Source organism: Rhinolophus hipposideros, assembly GCF_964194185.1.
Source record: "Rhinolophus hipposideros genome assembly, chromosome: 3".
In the NCBI taxonomy this organism is placed as follows: Eukaryota; Metazoa; Chordata; class Mammalia; order Chiroptera; family Rhinolophidae; genus Rhinolophus; species Rhinolophus hipposideros.
Window position 1 is genome coordinate 26,644,102 of NC_138049.1, and position 19,649 is coordinate 26,663,750.

Below are 19,649 nucleotides of genomic sequence, written 5' to 3' on the forward strand. Positions count from 1 at the left end.
CATTCTGGAAGATTCCTCCCAGCTGTCACTTTGCACATGATTATTTTGTGAACTTGGTTTTCTTGTTCTTTTTTTCTCCGAAGTAATGATTCTTGGCTTCCTCAAGTGAAGTTCAGATGGTGTGTAAATTATTAACAAAAGAAAGCTAGCTCCATTTCTTAAAAGTAAAACTATCATCCACAATCACAAGAGAGAAGTCAAAAGTAAGGAAAATAAGGGCCAGCTTTATTTCACTACAAGGCAGTAAGTACACTGTCATATCAAAGGTTTAGTGCCATCCATCTTGCACCAAACGTTTTTAAGGCAGCAACTGGTTGTGGATTCCTGGCTGTCTACCCAGCTGCAAACACAGGTTCTGTGCAGTCCTGACACCATACACTTAGAAACTGCGGGGTATGCTGATCAAACACGTACGACTGAATTAAAGAACCGTGGGGCTGAATTCAAAACAAAACATAGGACATCAACAACATAGATCTCCCAAAAAAGAAGTGCAATGCATGCTCTTATAAACCAACAGTGACAAGAAAAAAAAAAAAAAACACACAACCAATAACAGCAAAATCTCCCAAATAAGTTTTCCAATGTATTACAAAAGAAAAAAAAAGTATATATAAAAATATAAAAAGTCTGAAATACTAGTGCATAGTTAATTACCTAACACCTAATTTCTTTTCTTTCTGTCCGAAGCTTTACTGCCCGTCATACTAGCAGCATGTCTACAGGCTAAGACCATAGCAGCAAAACACATTTTTCATTTGGCATTTACAAAATTAAATTACTGAATAAAAATATAATTTCTTTATAAAACTATTTCATACAGTAATAATTTTTTAAAGCAAGCTAACAAAAAACTCATAAAATGGTTTAGTACAATAAATGTACCTCCAACGTTATTAACCATACATGAGCATTTACCATCTTGATTAATTATCTCATCATATTAAGCCAACATTTATAGTAATGCATTGTGTTTAGTGACTGACAAAAGTAAAATATTGGAGTACCTTTTTGTGTGTAAAATTTCAAAAACCTCGTAACAAAAAAATACTGGTCTGTGGGATCCTCTAAGATACAGATTCATCGACTTGACATTTAAAAAAACCGCCCTAAGATAGTAACATCTGACGACAATTCATCACCTAACAATTTAGGTAAGACTGTTATCTATTTATTTTTTAAAAATCCTTTTAGTTGGGTGAAATCTGATAAAAGATTTCATCCACCTAAATGCACTTGGTGCTGCTCTCAACTGTTGTACCACAACAAATATATGTTCTTCTCCCATTCATGAAAAGTTTCATGTAGAGGAATGATATATCCAAAGTCAACTTGAAGTGTTCTGTAAACCATAATGCTTGTCTGGAAACATCTCACATCACCAGAGTCCGGGTTGAGAAGGCATTCACATATTTACGAGCCTGACCGGAAGCTGTCATCTGATCGTCCATCTTTCCACAGGATGCAGTTTCCCAGGCCCCGCTACAAGGCTAATGGAGAAAAGAGAGTAAGGGCGAGGTCAGGCAGGAAGCACACACTTTAGCCCACAAATGGAGTCCCACTCCCTGCAGAGTCAGCAGAGGGGATTTTGCCCTCCACATAGCAAATGGTAGACACCAGAGAGCCTTCGTCAGATAAAATCTTAACTCTGTGACACCCAGGAATCCAGCATTCTTAAGTGATATTAATTATTAGAAGTTATTTATTGCTAAGAGAAAAAGTCCTTCCCTAATAGTATCTTAAGGTACAACCACAGCTTCATACTTGAGTGCCTGTGTCTATGATAAGGTGATTTTACAAAGTTGGAGGCAGGAATGGGCATAATTCCCCAGGTACCTAGGTACCTAAGGTAAGCTCTGGGCATTTACTCCTTAAGCAAACTGGTGAGTGCCTGAGCCCTCTGAGTGAAGAAGATTCTGTAGGTGCTAGAATTGATCAATGCCTACTAAACTTAGTATATATTTTTAATATCAATTAAATAACAATTAAATTAGAAATATCTTTTTACCAGGATAGCTTTACTTTTTAAAGACATATTGGAAAATATAAGATGGATCTAATATCTAAGAGGCAGCATCCAGACCTAGGTCTAGTGTTTGGCACTTCGTACACATGTTCTCATTTGCACAGCACAACGAGCCTGTGAGGAAGGCTCATTTTCTCTTTGGTCGGGCGGGAAATGGAGACTCAGAGAGTGGAGATGATTTGCTGAAGGCCACTCCGAGGGCACGTAGTAGAGTGGCTTTGAACGTACATCTGCCCTCTTCACAGCCCTGGCTCCTGCCTTCCCTCCATGTTGCTTCAAACTAACATACGTACTCTTTGTGCCCTAATTAGTTCCCAAAAGGATTTAAGATACTTACAAAATAAATACAAGATAATACGGTTTAAAAAGCGGACAAGGCAGGGTCACAGATAAATGTATGAAAAATAAATAATACAAAGATGGGGTGATATGGTACACCAAACACTTGCCAATGAAGTACAGTGCATCAGCTCAATTTAAACCTCAACCTTGGCCCTGAGCTCTCTACCAGCCAATGCAAAGAAGGAAAGAGAAACACAAGCAGATATAAGATTTGGCATCTGTAAGCTCAGAACTAAACCAGTGGTTTAAAAAAGCTCAACTATTCCTGGTATTGACATCTAGGAGGACCTTTGCTGCCATGAAACGAAAGGATAAGAGAAGAAAGACCACTGCTCTTTAGAGCCTCAGGAGGAGAAAATGATGTGTTCTACACATGTGGCATAGTAACAGGCAGTGTGACACGTGCCCAGGTGAAGAGTGGATGGGACACTGAGGAATTGCCAGGACAATGCTCTAGGGAAAGGGCAAGAATAGGCAGCGTTTAGATAGACAGGTGAGAAAGGAATTAACCCAGGAATAGCACAAAAGAGTCAGGAAGCTGCAATTTGTCCAGTGTTTGCAGAAGGGATTGGGAGACAGGAAGAGATATAGTGCATTAAATGCCAACATTTAACAAGTGCTTACTATGTGCCACCCACGCTTCCAAATGTTTTAGCTGTATCATCTCATTTAATTTAATTCTCACAGAAACACATGAAACACTGCACCTGCTTCACAGACCAAGCAATGTAAAAGGAAGAGAGAATTTAGGCAATATCTTCAGGGTCACCCAGCTAAGAAGTGATGAAGCAAGATTGTGAATCCAGGCCCTAATGAGTGTAAGATGCTGCTTCCAACAGAGTTCTTATTAGTGGAAAATTGCGGGGTCAGGTCAGCAGGGCCCTGGAATGTAGGAAGAAGCATTTAGATGAGGTGTTAAAGTCATCAGACTTTTTAGCAAAGTCGTTCAAGATAATTCTAAAGGAAGATGGTGTTTGTATGGTTATGGGGTTTCTTCACCTAGTGGCTGGAACAAAGTTTCAAGGACATAAGGTTTATAGTGCCATGTTTCTAACTTGTAAACCTTCACAGGACGCAGACTGGGTTCCCCAGCTTCTGCACAATCTACCATGCCCTCACTGCCAATGTCAGAAAAACCATCCAGGTTTACACATATTGACTATGATAGCTCAGAGGCTCAGCACATAACTTGAAATACTACATAGCAAGATGGATTATTGTAATATTTTCCTGGAACCATGTATCACAAAGATGACAGAACAAAGATGACAGGTGTTCAGGGCTGACTTCTGCCACTGAGTCACATTTTATGTTTTGCGACACAAAAATCACCAGGGTAATTATAGCCTTTTATGAATAGTTCTGAACAGGCGGTGTTGCTCTAGGTTCAAGCAAGTGGATTAAATACACAGATTTCTCTGGTGTATATCTGTCCATACAAATTCAACATTTTAGTTTAGTTCATTGCTTATCTGTTGTTGCTAAAAATTTTCAGTGCAGTTCTGAAACAGCAATTGACCCAAATAAAAAAATAAAATTTAATGTTATCGTTTCAATTATTAAGCTTGCATTGGTAGTCACTGTAGCAGTGTGACATAATGACTACCGTCTGAGAGTGAAGAGTTAAATATGGTGCATGTCTACCATGGAGTAAGTACTAGGCAGCACCTAGAATCCATGGTATACATACAACAAAGTGCAAGGATCTTAACAACTAAGTGACTGAAGAAGCAGCAGAAGGAAGTATCTTCATATACTAATATATGCAAATCTAAAATTACATAAAGATACACCACCAAAACCAAAAATACACATTTTGAAAGAATGCAGGCAAATAAATGGAGGGGGAAAAAATGAAAGTGAGAATAGAGATAAAAGTGAGGAGCAGGGAAGACTGTTTCTGTGTTTCTCTGGTTAAGACTTTTTCTATTTAGCTATGCTTGAATTAATACAGAATTAAAATACTATTTCAAAACAGTCTTATGCTTGCGTTGGCTATGCCCCTTGGAAAAAGTCAAGTTCTGATCCTTGGCAATATGGTATTTAAGTTAATTCAGAATTCCCAAAATCCGTTTAGGAGACTCTAATACTAAGTATTATCAGTTTAATGTACTAGGGGTGCCAAAAAAATGTTACAAGTGGACACTTTGGTCAACGTTGCTCAAGCAGTAGTTCACCGTAATCAAAAGTGTCTGGACACTGATGGTAACTGCTTTGAGCACCTCTCGTAATTGGAGAAGTCAGACGTGACTTGTATTCATCTTCTGTTATTGGTATATATTGAGTATTACAATTTTAATACAATTTTCCTTTCTTAAAATGTGTATACGTTTTTTGGCACCCTCTGTATTTTCAACTTGAAATTTGACTGTGTTCTTGTTGGATCTCCCACATGGCTCATCATTTTATTCATGTTTGGCTCTTCCTCCAGGACCAGATATTTAAAACAAGGCCAATATAAAAAAAAATGCCATATATTTTTAATTAGGATTTTTGAGAAAACTTTTCATTAGCTTCTCCTAAGTCAAAATGGAATTTGCCAAGAAAGAAATCTAGTTGACCCAAATCTCCAAAGTCCAGAAAGCAGAGCACTTCAGGGGCGTATAAGCGCTGAATCTTAGGGCCCATGGAAGGCAAGAGGGCTTGCAACACCTGAATCTCCCAAGTAGACAAGCACCAGGACACAGGAGCCACTATCCACAACCACTGTGCAGAACAAAAAGCCAATGGGCGACTGTGTGCAGGTACCTCCTTTTTTGTACCAGGAGAAAACAAAGCAAGCACAACTTATAAGAATGAATGAAAAAAAGTGGTCAGAGTGGACACACACCCAAACCTACAGCATGAAAGGAAGACCAGGAAGCCAAGTACTCAGGTAAAAAAAGAAATGCTCAGGTCCAAGAGTCTAAATGGCAGCTGCCTCCTCTTCTGCTATTTCCTTCTCCCTCCTTACCTTGAAGCCATGGGGCCCTCGGCCAACTTTTCAAGTAGAGAGAATAGTTTTGACAAAAAAGGATTAAATGTCTTTGTGCTGGATGAAGTTTTTAATACTGTCATGTAGATCTGTGTGTATCCTCCTTATTCCCTCTCCATAAATTTTAGTTTCATATATGCTAAAGAATTGATAAGAATTACAGATTTCTGCACATGAATTCTTGTTAAATTACTAACCCATGGCACTACTGCAGACATGTCACTCTACCCAAATTCATTTCACCATTAATAATCCTACCTCACATCCTCCTCCTCTTGCCCGGGAGTCATCTTGCTTATCCTGTAATCTGCCTTTAATTGCCATTGGGCAGAAGTGAACTGTAAATAGACTGTCAAAGCTTTAACTGGGATATCCTGCTAAAGCACTTTAAATACTCAGATCCTTTGTAGAAAACAGAAGAAGTAAAAGGAGACAAGACTATGTCTGCAGGTGGTTTTCTGTCAGAATTAGATTATCTTCACATTTTTCATTTAGAATAGGAATAGTTTTTTCATCATGCTGAACAACTACTATTATTATTGTACTCATATATCAACCTCACACGATAGTTGCTGATGTCAAAAGCCCTGGCAAGTTACTGTGCTTTATAATTCACGGGTCTAATAATAAATGTGCACAAATCATAAAAAATGATTTTGTTAAACCAAAACAACTCGTGAGTTACTATTATGTTTTCCTTGTTTTTAAGTAATAAGCAGATATGAATGGTGTCCAAAAGAATAAGAATGATCTGATTATTCCGTTGAACCCATCTGTAGAACATAACTCTGAACTACAATTCACCAAGTGAGAATTCCTTCCCAAAGGGGTATCTTTTTAAAGTGTATCAGTTATAAGAGATAACATAGAAATCTTCAGCTGTATCTTGAAAGTCAGGGATGAACTTGAGATGAATTGCCACTAAGGTAAGGTTAACGGTTACCAGAATTTTCCCACACATACATGCCAATCTATGTCCCCACAAAACAATGAAATGCCCTCAATTTCAAGGTTGCTAACTTTTCATAGAAAAGAACCCTAAAAATCAGAGGACAGAAGATCCAGTCAGTGATTGGAAGTTGCCCAATCCACCAGTGCCTCCACTTCCCACCCAGTCCTAAGTTAACAATTGCTAATGCGGATGGACTTTGCCTAAATTTGGGGTTTGTCCCAGATATCTCTAGGGGTCTCTTCATCTTACATGTTTATAGAGTTTCCAACAGTTTATATTATATAGCCTAGGGTGTCACAAATTTTTGGCAGAATAGCTCTTTCCTTAGTCATATATTAGTTCCAGACTATTAAGATTAAGACAAGTGCCAAATTGCTCTAAAGTGATTCTATCTTTGCTGGCTCGAGGAAGATTCAGTATCATAGTGTTTACCAAACCAAACAACAAAAAAAATATCCACATCTTGTAATATCTGGGACACGGAACTCTGAATAAGAGCTTGACATACCTTTCCCACTCATTTAGCCTTTCTTAGTTCAACCCCAAAAGTGTATGTGGTAAAACTTGCTTAATTTATAACATATATTAAAAGCAGGTTGCTGAAATACTACTGACAGCTATGTAAATTCTTGCCAGGACAAGTGGAAAAAAGTGACCCAAGGGGGGAACCAAATGAATACATACATATCCAAAGGAGCAGGTCAAGAGCACAGTATACTAAGATATGCCTGGAAAGCTCTGTCACGTGTAGACAGACTGTTTCCATGTCTGCTGACAGGCCAACAACAGAAGTACCAGAAAAATAGAGAAAACCAGTAAATCTGTTTTTTTGTCTCCATAAAACCAAAGAGATCTGACTATCTTTATTTCAGGAATCAGTTGAATCAGCTGTCTCTTTTGGTGACCCACTGACACACTTCTGCAAGAGTGGAACAGGGAATGAGAAAGACTGTGCTAGAGGAAATAATACACCAAAGGGCAAGAAGACCTGGCCCATGGCGAAGCCGCCTTGCCTGTGTTTCTAAGGACAGGGTCAGCGCATAGCCTTGCCTAATAATAGATAACAGCAATGCACACTGCCACGTGTGCTGCCATTTTGAAAGCAATACTATACCAATTGAACTTTAAAGCAACCTTGTATGATGAGTGAAGGATACACTATAGTTCCCAATTTATAGACGAGCATTTTGGCCTGAAGAGGTTAATGAATTAAAGACAATTAGAAAATGGTAGAGTCTAGACTAGAGCCCAGGATCCTGTTGCTTGCATGCTAGTTTATTACACTCCTCAGCAAAAGGTTTTGCCTGATATTTTGAAAAATTCACAAGTAATTCATAAAAAAATAGGAGTGATCCAAAACGCATGGAACTGAAGAAGTGAGTTTCAATTGCTTGTAATAATATTTTAAGATTCTTTGATGCTGTGCAAATGTGTTTAAATAATAATGGTTGAGAAATTTACTTAAATTAAACTCACTGTTTTAAAGAAGTAAGGCCATGACAAGCCAAGTCAGGAAATTAAAATTTAAAGCTGTCATTCTGTGGTTACCAAAAAGAGGAAAGTGAGTTAGTAAAAAGCATATGAACACATCTTTTGCCCTTAGGTTTTAAATAGGAATAAAAGGAAATTATAGTTTAAGAGAAAAACACAGAAGTTTAGAAAGCTTATAACTTAAGTACAGTTTCAAATATACCGATGAAGATGTCTACCTTAAGAAATATTTAGTGGTAAAGTGTGTTTCAAAGAGTAAAGCAGTTTGTAAAGCAAATTGAAAGCATATTGAGGAAAACAGGCAGCTCTTTTCTCCTTGCTGAGGAAGGAGCTCTGTGCGTGTGTGTGTGTGTGTGTGTGTGTGTGTGTGTGTGTGTGTCTGCCTGTCTGTCTTGGGCTCTCTCAGGGTAACTTGTGAACAGTGTTCCACAGTGAATCTGCCTTTCCTGATCCAAACTGCAAGCTTTTTAGGATGAATGTTTATTTCCTCTCTCGTGATCATTTTTAAGCATCTAGATGCCGATCGTCTACCCCCACTCATTATGGGAAAAATGGAACAATGGTCCAATGTGAAAATCTCACATATTCTGAGCTACAGAAAAGACACAAATATGAAAAATATCTCAGAACATTTTTATTATGAGTCCTTGTTTTGTACAATCTAAAATTGAAGCACCTTAAAAAAATAAGAAATCTGACAATTATAAGATTATGCAGCTGCCACAAACTACTTTTGGAAAAAGATGAAGCATAAATAATTTTAAAAATATATAAAATATTATTTGTGTATAATGGCTAACAATAGCCTCTATTTAAGAATTATAGTTTATGTATTAGGGGATAAATGGAGAGTTCTGAGTTATTAAAATTTATTGCTTCTCAATGACAACCCACATAACAAATGGGCATACTTAGCACCCTGATTTTGGTCTCTACATAGCATTTCCCACTAAAATGATCAGCACACCTTGGGGAAATGGTTGATTCCAGGCAGAGGAAGGAAATGTAGCTATTAAATTAAAGCCATTAAATTAAAAAAAAAGCCATTAAAAATTAAATTGAAAACTCTGTTCCTCAATAGCACTAATCACATTTCAAGGGCTCAGTAGCCACATATAACTAGTGGCTCCCAAACTACGTATTGGACATTTCCATCATTACATAGGTCCTATTGGACAGCATTGGTCTAGAGATTAAGAGACTTAAAAAACAAATGCAATGTGTAAACTGTTTCAATTTTATAATAACAATGTTCTCTTATATAACAAATAATAACAAGGCTCTTTTCTGGATGAATGGGGAAATCTAAATATAGCCCGAGAATTAAAATCTTAAGGAATTATTGTTAATAATGTGTGATAACAGTATTAGGTTATGTATAAAAATGTCCTTATTTTTAGATAGACATCTGAAAGGATGTAAGAATAAAATTTTATATTATCCAGAATTTTAGAATGCTTAATTAAAAAAATGGAAGTAAATATGGCAAAATGTTCATAATTGGTTATATCTAAATCATAGAATATTTTCTATACTTTTATGTATGAGATTTACCGTAACAAAATGTGAAACTCATAGCTTCTTGTATTTCTAATTTTAAAATATCAAATGTAATTTACACATATTTATTTATAAGCATGTGCATTTATATGTACATTAGAAGTTGAATCATAAGGGCCCAGGATCTGCTCTGTCTACAGTATTATTGCCATAATTAAGTCAGGGATGATTAAAACTGAAATGATAGAACACAGAATTGCAGTTACTGTAGCTTTCAATAAACTGTTCTTGTCCTTAAGTAAAGTTATTTAGACAATTTGATAGATAGACAATCAATTGCACTATGACAAGTGGCAAATATTTTTTATTTTAGAAGCATCTGAATTTTAAAATATTTTAGGAATCATATTTAGTTGTTTTAATTAAAAGCCCTCTGATAAAAATATAGAGATTGGCTAAAATCTCACCTAATATTTGATTTACTATAAGTAGAAATTATAAAAGTTATAAGGTATATAAGATACTCTTAAGTCAAATGGCCAGGTCATTTAACAAAGGTACAATATGTTCACTAATACCAGAAATCTGTCCAATTAGGTCAAATTATCAGTGGAAACATATAAGAAAGCATTATGTTTTCAATAAACAAAATTACCAAGTTACCTAAAAGTCTATATAAATATTATTGAACTAGGATTATATGAAGCATAGGCAATACACAAGTATTTAGAATCATTTGATGCATTTTCCAATATTTATTACAAAAGTTTGAAACATTTTAGAAATCACATATTTCTATGGTATCAGAAACTAAATCTTCATGACACAAAACAGAGGAGATACTTGATGTGTACCATTCATTGATTTAATGAGTATTTCTTAAAATGAATTAGTTATCTATTATAGCAGGTTATTCAAATATATTTCAGCATATTATAGAAATATATTAAAATATATTGCAGCAGTATAAATCAGTAAACTATATAGTGCTGATAGAAGCATTGGCTTTTAAAATTAACTTTCAGGTCTCAGTTATTGAGTTTAGTAGAACTGACAAATATCACCTTCACCATGTGATGTACATAGATAGTTTAATCTCAGTACACAGATATTAGAATCTGTAAAGTGCCAAATATAACTCATTGATATGCTAGAAAATATAGATTAATAAAATAGAGTTACTACTTAATTTTGATAGCTAACATTTTCACTAAATAAAATATAAACATGTTGATAATAAAGTTCCATACTGATTTTTTAAAAATGCAACAGCATTAAAAACTGTAATGTAAACATTTGAACATCCTATCTTTTGTAAATACAGTTGACCCTTGACCAACATGGGCATGGTTAGGAGCATCGACTCCTGCACAGTCAAAAATCCATGTATAGCTTTTGACGCCCCCAAAACTCAGTATCAACCCTCAGTACCCGCAGGGGCATTGGTTCCAGGACCCCCCATGGATACTCAAATCTATAGATGCTGAAGTCCCTTATATGAAATTCGGTAGATCAATGCATACAGTCTGCCCTCTGCATCTGCAGATTCCACTAACCATGTTACTGAAAATACTGTTTTTCATCTGAGGTTGGTTGAATCTGTGGAATCTGGGGATACAGAGAGCTGACTATATACAGAGGGTGCCAAAAAAATATATACACATTTTAAGAAAGGAAAAAAAAAACTATTAAAATTACACTGATGATAACCACTTTGAGCGCCTCTTGTAATTGCAGAAGTCAAACATGACTTGCATTCATCTTTTGTTATGGGTATATAACAATTTTAATACAGTTTTTCCTTTCTTAAAATGTGTATACATATTTTTTTGGCATCCTCTGTATTTCTGGAAGTAAAATCCACATATAAGTGGACCTGTGCAGTTCAAACCCAGCTTGTCCAACGGTCAACTGTACTGACAAGTTGGCAATTTTATATAACATATACTTTATATCAGTACCATGTTCAACTCAGTGGTTTTGGCTAAACATTGTTTGGTTAGGCCAAAAGCTTTTAGGATTCGATTTTAGGAAAATAACCAGGGGTTTTTAACTTACATAATGATAACTACTTTTGTAATGATAACTGTCCTCAAATATATTTACATGTTTGCTCTTTGAAATTCAGAATGCCCTTTTGATATACTACTATAAATATAGGTTGAGTCCCAGGCTAGGTTACAAAATATATGTAAAAATTAAGCTTAATGTATTAATGGTACTAGTGCAATTCTATGCTCTGGAAACAAAGGGCCAAGTAATTAGGAAGGAAGAGGGAAAGAAAACAAGGATAGCCTTTCCTTTCTGGAGCCAGGATTATTGTTAGGTAAAACTTGTAAATAGCTATCTTTGCCCTGACATCCTTCTAACCCTCTTTTTGTGTCCCTCTTATGTGGGAGGAGTTCATTCTTTTCCTCATCTCCCAATTGTTTGTGATATTCCGAGTCTTCTCCACCTGAGGCCTCACCAGGCTTGACTGACTCAGGAACAACTCCAGATTCCCCACAAGGACTGACTTACCCCATCTACACTCCAGAGGATCATCAGTCCTCTTTCACCAAAGCAGTAGGATCAGACAGAAACCACAAGGAAAGCAATCTGATTGAATTAAGAAAAAAAATGTGCCCATAGCCCTTCCAGCTGTATTTGTATTCCTTAACAAATAATGCTAAATATCACCAATACTTTAAAAGGGGAAGTTTTAATATTCTCACAATTTGGAGAGAGAAGGCCTACTGCAAAGAGAGAAAAGCCCTTTAAAAAGAAAAGGCAAGCTCTCAAAGCCTACACACCATCCTATTAAAGTGCCTCTAACTCACAGTACAAACATGACTTCCCACGTCTGAACCCTGGGTTCCCTATGTACTCCAGGGTTTGTGAAGTTCCCCTAAGTGTAGTTCAGGGGGACAGAGGGGAGGCCTCTGCAGGTGGCTGAGTACTGGTTTATTTAATGTTGGGAACTGCTTTAAATAATTTAGGAGTAAATTTGCATTATTTACATTTGGCTCGGGATTAATTTGGATTTTGTTGTATTTCATCAACATACACTGACTTCTGAGTTACAAGGGAAATCTCTTTTGATATTAAAACCCAGCAGCAGACGGTTAACTACAGGTTGGCCATACGACACAGAAAGTTGACTTTCTTATTCTGATAGTCCAACATATAGTAATTATTTGCTAGCTAGCTCATTTCAAACTTCGCTTAAAATCTAAACTAGTTACTTCATTTCAAACTTCATTTCAAATCTAAACGGTGTCTGAGTTTTGATGGCTTAGTGATGAGCATTAAAAATTTTTGGAAAAGTAAACTATACTAATAAACATTTTATACAATATTGAAAAGCAGACGGCGATATTGACATGTGTAACATATGGTCTTAGGCTCAGACACAGTAAGAAATGTTTCATTTCATCATGCTTTGGGAACCTGCTCCACTAAAAATGTTCAGTGAGTCTCATCTGAGTGGCAGCAAGGAATTTCAGGAGATTTTTATACATCAAGAGTTGTTTAAAAGCACCACTCCTCCTTGCCTAAAATGTTGTGTAAAGAACCAAAACAAGATGACAGTTTTTCAGTGCATGACTTTTAAGAAGCTACCCATGTTAGAATAGTAATTACCTGCAAGGGACTCGCCAAGGACCTGTTTTTAGGTACTGTAAATGCTGTGAGAACATTGTCTTCATCTTCTGATACTGGCGTCATTAAAACGGAACTTGTAAGAATATTCTAAAGGGAGACAGAATAATTTGAAATGTAAACGAGGTGGGACAATAGGAGAGCTGACACAATTCTGGCAATGGAGAGAGTAGATCACTATGAGGTACACATTAGCAGGGAGAAAAAGGCAGGGGATTTGCCAGAAATTCTCTTCTCAACAAGCTCAAAGGAGAATTCAACTATGTACGAACCCAAATCCCATTGTGGCAAACACCACTAAAACAAAAAGCTCGGTAACATTTTGAAACAGCTGTCCCCCATAGTTCTAGGCATGTGATAAGCACTCAAAAAACATCTGTTAAATTAATTATTAAGTACATGCTTCTAAAAATGGAAGATCTACTAATCTCTGGGGAGAGAACTGTTTATTTCGTATACTGGTACAGAAATATGTTAGAGCTACAAATTAGTGGTGGTATAGTATAATGGTGAAAAGTGTGGAATTTAAAACTAGACTTTCTGGGTTCTAACGCAGAACCACCACTTATTAGCTATATAATTTTGAGCAAGTGACTAAACCTCCACATGCCTCTGATTCCCAGTTGGTATAATGGAAATGATCATGTTACCAAGCTTGTAAGGTTGTTGAGAGGATTAAGTGTGTTAAGGCATCCAGAGCTCTTAGAATAGTACTTAACCCTTAGTACATACTGAATCAATATTAGCAATTGTTATTTGCTTTGATTCTCCATAAAGGACAACCGTTCACTAATTACAAACTTAAAAAATGGTGGTAACTAAGTGCTAAAAAGAAATAAGCTATCAAGACACGAAAAGACCTGAAGGAAAGAAAAGTGCATATTTTTAAGTGAAAGAAACCAATCTGAAACGATTCCCTACTATATGATTCCAACTATATGGCGTTCTGGAAAAGGCAAAAGCATGGAGACAGTAAGAGATCAGTGTTTGTCAGGGGTTGGTGAAGAAGGAGCAGTGAATACAAAGAGCACAGAGCGTTTTTAGGGCAGTGAAACTACTCTGTATCATGGTGGGTACATGTCATAAATTTGTCCAGACCTACAGAATGTATAATACCAAGAATGCAACTTAATATGAACTATGAACTTTGAGTGATAATGACATGTTATTGTTGGTTTATCAACTGTAACAAATGTACCTCTCTGTGGGAGATGTAGGTGAGGAGGAAGGCTATGCATGTGTGGGGGTAGGGCATATATGGGAAATCTCTGTACCTTCTGCTCAACTTTGCTGTGAACCCTATTGAGAAAAAGATGGTGGTAACCAAAGCAATCCAATATTGGGTACAGCAAAGGGCATCTACTAGAGACGCCGTGGTTAGCACCATGCTACACGCTATGTGGAACCAAACTGGAGACAACAAGGAGGAAATACTACATTTAGAAGACAAATAAATCAATCAAAAGAAGATGTGAAAATTAACATTCTGTTTTCAGCGAAATGTACATATTCATGCATAACAGCAAAATTTTTAAATGGCAAGGACTCTCAAATTCTAAGAAAGTAAATAACGAAAAACTGCAATGGAACAGAATCCATTTCCAATATACAAACCAAATCTCAACTTTATATTCAACATTAATAATTGTAAGAAAATAATCATGTGAGAGAATATTTAGAGTATGCAGTAAGGAGTGCTGAAACCACAGTAGCCCCACATTTCTCATACAGAATTCTGTGAGGCACCAACACCTCATAACATGAGTATGTACTTACTGGCACATCGGCCACAGGCGAAGCCTGTGTGAACAGCTGAGTGTTCAGACTCTCCCCTTCCCAGTGGTTTGAGCAGAAGAAGTTTCCTGCTTTATCAGTTGGAGATTCCACCTAAAAGAAACAGGAAGTGCTTTGTTGTTTCTAGAAGTAGAACTTCCCATGAAACATTTACACTCAAGAGTAAATTTCTGTAAGATGAATAAGGTATGAGGATCTAATGTGTAATATGATAACTACAGTTGATAACACTGTATTGTATAACTATAACCTGCTAAGAGAGAACTTAAATGTTCTCACCAAAAAAACCAAAAAAGGTAAATATGTGAGGTGATGGATGGATTAATTAACTCAATGGGGAGACTTCTTTTACAACATATACATACATCAAATGATCACGTTGTGCACTTTAAATATATTACAATTTTATTTGTCAATTATAACTCAATTAGGCTGTAAAAAAAAAGAAAGAGTTCATTTCCGGCCTGTCTCTTAAACACTTATCTTTATATGAAAATAAATTCAAGAGGAACTCTACCCTGTTAGAAATGTTTCTTGCCACCAAGCTAAAACTTTGATCCTTGCAAGTGGGATTCCCTTTCTTTTATACTATGAATTAAAGATACCATTATTTTAATTTAAATTACAATTCTTCATGATATCTGAAAGTTAAATGTCTATGTGTCAAACATCTAGCTATTTATATATCAGTGATTTTTATCACTATACAATAGAAAGCTGCTTCCTTCTCTTTCCTTTGTCCTCTCTAGCACGTTTTCTGTTCAAACATGAAGTCGATAGAAGTGGCTTCGCTTTCCAAATGAGAGGTCACATGCCAGAAGTCTGGGAGTACCTTCTAACTGCATCTTGTACGAAAAGCTTATATGAAAAGCGGTGGTGTTACACACTGCTGATATCAGGCACCTCAAGATGCCCACAAGGAACATCTTATGTTTACCTCTTGTTTGATCTTCTTCAGTAAAGGTGGTCCATTTTCTTGAAACTCAGTAACAATTCCAGATTCATCAGATTCCTGTTTGATCACATCCTGTAGATCTTCTACTAGATGAGATGATGTCTGAGGCTGAAGAGAAGAGTGGATAGGTTTGCATCAGAGGAAAATTTAGGTCTGAACTAATAAATCAACTAAACACCAGAACTTTGCTAACACTTACTAGCATCTTCAGGGGACCATATTTAATTTCTTGAGCTGCAAGGGCATGTTTGAATGGTGTAGGAGTTCTCGGAGAGCTTTCTAGGATTGACCTTTTGATAGCTGGAGTCCTAAAACTTTAAAAAGAAAAGTAGTGTTGGTTTAATATAAAACAACATATATGCCCCTCACATTGCTCTACCTATTAAATTTAATATTTTTCTACTGACTACAAGAAACTCTATTATTGATACAGAACTGGGTATGCTGATTAACCACACGTGTTGTTAAGAAAAAACTATGTTCATCACATATTTTCAAATATTTCAAAATATTATACCCCTAAGACTAAACCCATTAAAATATTTTTCATCTTTCTTGACTCATTCTGAAGACACATATACTGCCCTTAGGTCTTTTAAGCATTGTGAAGATATGATGTCATTTACAGATCAATTTTATCTATTCGTTAAAAGAGGGCCCACAATAAGAAACATATGTTAATCTTTTAAAATGTACTTATTATACTTAGAAATAAGATTGCATTTCTCTTAAATGTTTCTTATAACACATATTGATGTTCTCTGTCATTTCTTTGAACTGATTAGGCCTTGATTGAATATAAATGATTGTTTAATCACTCCTTGGCTTCTAATCATATAATATTCCTGGGGATATTAGAAGAGGTCCTATCTATAGATCAATTTCAAAAAGAAAAAAAAACAAATTAAAAAATCTGAACTAAGTAAAGAACCATACTCATTCTGAAGTTTATAATCAGAGAGAAAAGGAGGTGGAAAATCTTGTTTTCAGTGAAGGAGAAAAGGCCTTACTGAACAAACAGAAAATAACTGAATGGAAAAGTTATATAAAAACTATCTCTGCATATGTAGGAAACTTTGAAGTGAATACAAAAGGTAGTTTAGTTTATCCTCCCACCTTCCACCTCTAGGTATCTGTCACATGTCCAGGACAGACATATACAATGTGGAATACACATGATTGTGTATATACAGGTGGATCAGGAAAATTCTATACATACAAATAGATCAGACATTCAGGGACTGTGTTCTATTAATTAAATATAATAAGATAAATAATTTTATTCATGAACCAAGGACTTACATAGTATTTTCCTTTTGAGTTTTCACAGTCTGGTCTCTATGAAATGGTGTTGTAACAGTCAATTTGTGACCATTGAGAGGGGTGGAAGTTAAAGAAGGCATTTCCAAGTCTAAATTTTCATGATTACTGGAAGTGTTTAAGAACTAAATATGGGAAGAAAAAACATTTCAGATTAAACAGTGATTCTTTGTTCAGACCAATTTAAAAATCACACCCCGATAACAAGTAAGTATGTTTTACTGACCCACTATATAAAATAATAAAGATAACAACATGTAGTGTTGAACAGAGTATTGTTTTATTTAATTGAGCACCCAAAAATTGGATTGTTATTTCAAAGAAATAAAACCTAAGGTTAATGCTTGAAAAACTTGTAAACTCCCAAGAAAATATTCTCAGTAAATGGCACTTGCCATTAAAAAGAATGAGATGCACTCTTTATTAAGATTAAAAGTGGTAAAGTGATTTTTTTGGAAAATACTTATTGTTTTTCTTTCATATCCTGCTTTCTCTCTTTAAAGATCTATGGGCCATTATCATGGAAGGTTTACATTATATGGAAAATTATTGAATAATAAGCTGTGTCTCTGGGAACACCAATATTCTGGGAAAATAGGTATTTCTCAGATGGTTCCAAGACACAATAAGTCTGGGAAATACACGTATCATAATCTCCTCCTGGAAATTCACAATGCACATCAGTGTATTAAAAACTCTGAGAGGTCCTGCAGTAAAGAAACCAAGTTTTAACCTTGCTTGATTCAATGGTTCCCAAACTTACATGCTCATGTGTTTAGGTGTTTTTCTGGAACACCTATTAAAGTCTTACAGAACTAATACTCTCCAGAACACAATTTGAAAAATACAACGAGAAAAAACAAGATAATTTTTTTTGGTGAGTGCATCATTTGTTTATACTTAAAGCTGTTCTTAAAACGAACTCACATAATTGGAAAAATGTTTTAAAGTTCCAAATTATCTACTAACTTCAATTATTTTAATAATTGAGAAACATAAGTCTCTGATAAGAATTATAATTTCTATGCCTTTAAAAATACTATGTGAAACAAGGATATTCATTAGCAAAAACTGTGCTAATAAAATATTTTGTATGGCACAATTCAAAAGAGCCAATGTTGAGAAATTGAAATTAGAAAGTAAATTGTTTTCCTTAAGCATTTGTTCCTCATCCTCTTCCAACACGTTTCCACTTAAAGATGGATTGGAACCTTTAAATTTTCTAGTTGCAACCCAAGCATAATTTGATTCCCTCCTCTCCTGGGTCAGTGAATCACATAATAAGTGAACAAAGGAAAAAAATCTGTTGAAGTGTTTAAAGGGAGGGAAGAGGCAGGAGAAGAGAAAGGGATAGAAATGTTACACATTAGCGTTGAAGGAAATACAAGCTCATCGCATGCAACTAACCATCTTTCAAATCACCAAAAAGAGAGAATTATGACAAAATCATCAGTCAACCTACAGACAGCCTAAACTGTGGAAGGTAGTATGACTTAGCAACAGCTAGGTTCCACAACAGAATGAAATCAGCAAGGGCAAGAGTAATTAGTCATTAGTTCCAAAGGATTAGTTTCTAGATTATTAAGGCTCAGTTGTCTGCTGAAAATTAGTAACAGCTGTGCAGAAATTGTGCTCTACCTGCGAGGGGGAGAAGGGCAGGCTTTTGATAGGGGAACGATTGGGAGTTGAAGTGCTGACATCAGCAAGTATGAAGGAGCTAGAGTGTCCAGTGGCTAAGGGGCGGGCCTGGCCCCACTTTTTTCGAAGGATGACCAGTGGAATTGTGCTGTGTCTTGCAGCAGGTAAGGGCTTGAGCGAGTCAAGTGCACCCTCACTCAACTTGTGTTTATTCGGTCGTGGGCTAGACTCTCCTGCAGGTCTAGTCACATTGCCCTCTCTTTGCTGGAGCTGTAGGGCTTTGCCAGAGTGATGTTGGCTAGGTGAAATATCTGCTTCTTCAAAGTCACACCATGATGAAGAATCCTGAAACAATGTGGGAGGCGCAGAACTTTGAGACAGTGTGTGCGTGCTGTGTGCCATCACCTGAAACACAGCACTGAGAAAGAGATGCTAAATGCAGAAACACCTAGCCCCCTTGTTTGGCTTCATGAGTAACAGCCTCAGGATTAACAGTAGTTCGGGTACATTGCAGGGTAGGTCTGCCATGCTGCCTCAGGACTGAGCCACCAGGAGTGCTGCTGGGACCTCCCAGTACGCTAGCATTTGCACACAATCCAAAGCAGAAAGAAACCCTTTTCTAGATGGCGCATTTGGCAATGCTTCTTCTCTGTCTGATGGGTATGCAATAAAGGCTTTTTAATCAACTGGGAAACAAAGGCAATAAATTAGTGTCTGCTTTTGAGATGCTGAACTCAAGTCTATTTCACTACAAATGGTTTTTCTCAGTGAACCCATTGGGACTGGTAATCAAAAAGCAATGTTTTGCAGAGAAAGCCATTCACCATCAATGAACTTATTACCTCTTCAAATACACTTGCTTTAAGTTTTGAGTAAACATAATTCTTAATGTTCTATCCAAAAGCAAAGCACAATTCTAGAGAAACACCAAGAAGTAAACAAAGTGAAAGTTAAAAATAATTCAAACATCATTCCCATAACCCAAGCTCTACTTAAAGGTCATTAACTTCACTATTTT

General features: G+C 36.2%; 1 protein-coding gene across 2 annotated transcripts in view; it reads right to left on the reverse strand.

The window, feature by feature from the left end:
- Positions 1 to 203: 203 nt before the first annotated feature.
- MYB (MYB proto-oncogene, transcription factor) overlaps positions 204 to 19,649 on the reverse strand; it is a 33,753-nt gene continuing 14,307 nt past the window's right edge. The window contains exons 10-16 of one of the 2 annotated variants that reach the window (XM_081036521.1): positions 18,632 to 18,976; positions 16,976 to 17,118; positions 15,873 to 15,987; positions 15,656 to 15,781; positions 14,701 to 14,811; positions 12,907 to 13,014; positions 204 to 1,490 (exon numbers count right to left, since the gene is read on the reverse strand). In XM_081036521.1, coding sequence (XP_080892647.1) covers positions 1,374 to 1,490; positions 12,907 to 13,014; positions 14,701 to 14,811; positions 15,656 to 15,781; positions 15,873 to 15,987; positions 16,976 to 17,118; positions 18,632 to 18,976 — 1,065 coding nt within the window. In that variant the 3' untranslated portion in view covers positions 204 to 1,373. The remainder of the gene's footprint in view (positions 1,491 to 12,906; positions 13,015 to 14,700; positions 14,812 to 15,655; positions 15,782 to 15,872; positions 15,988 to 16,975; positions 17,119 to 18,631; positions 18,977 to 19,649) is intronic. The other variant, XM_081036522.1, reaches the window with a different exon arrangement.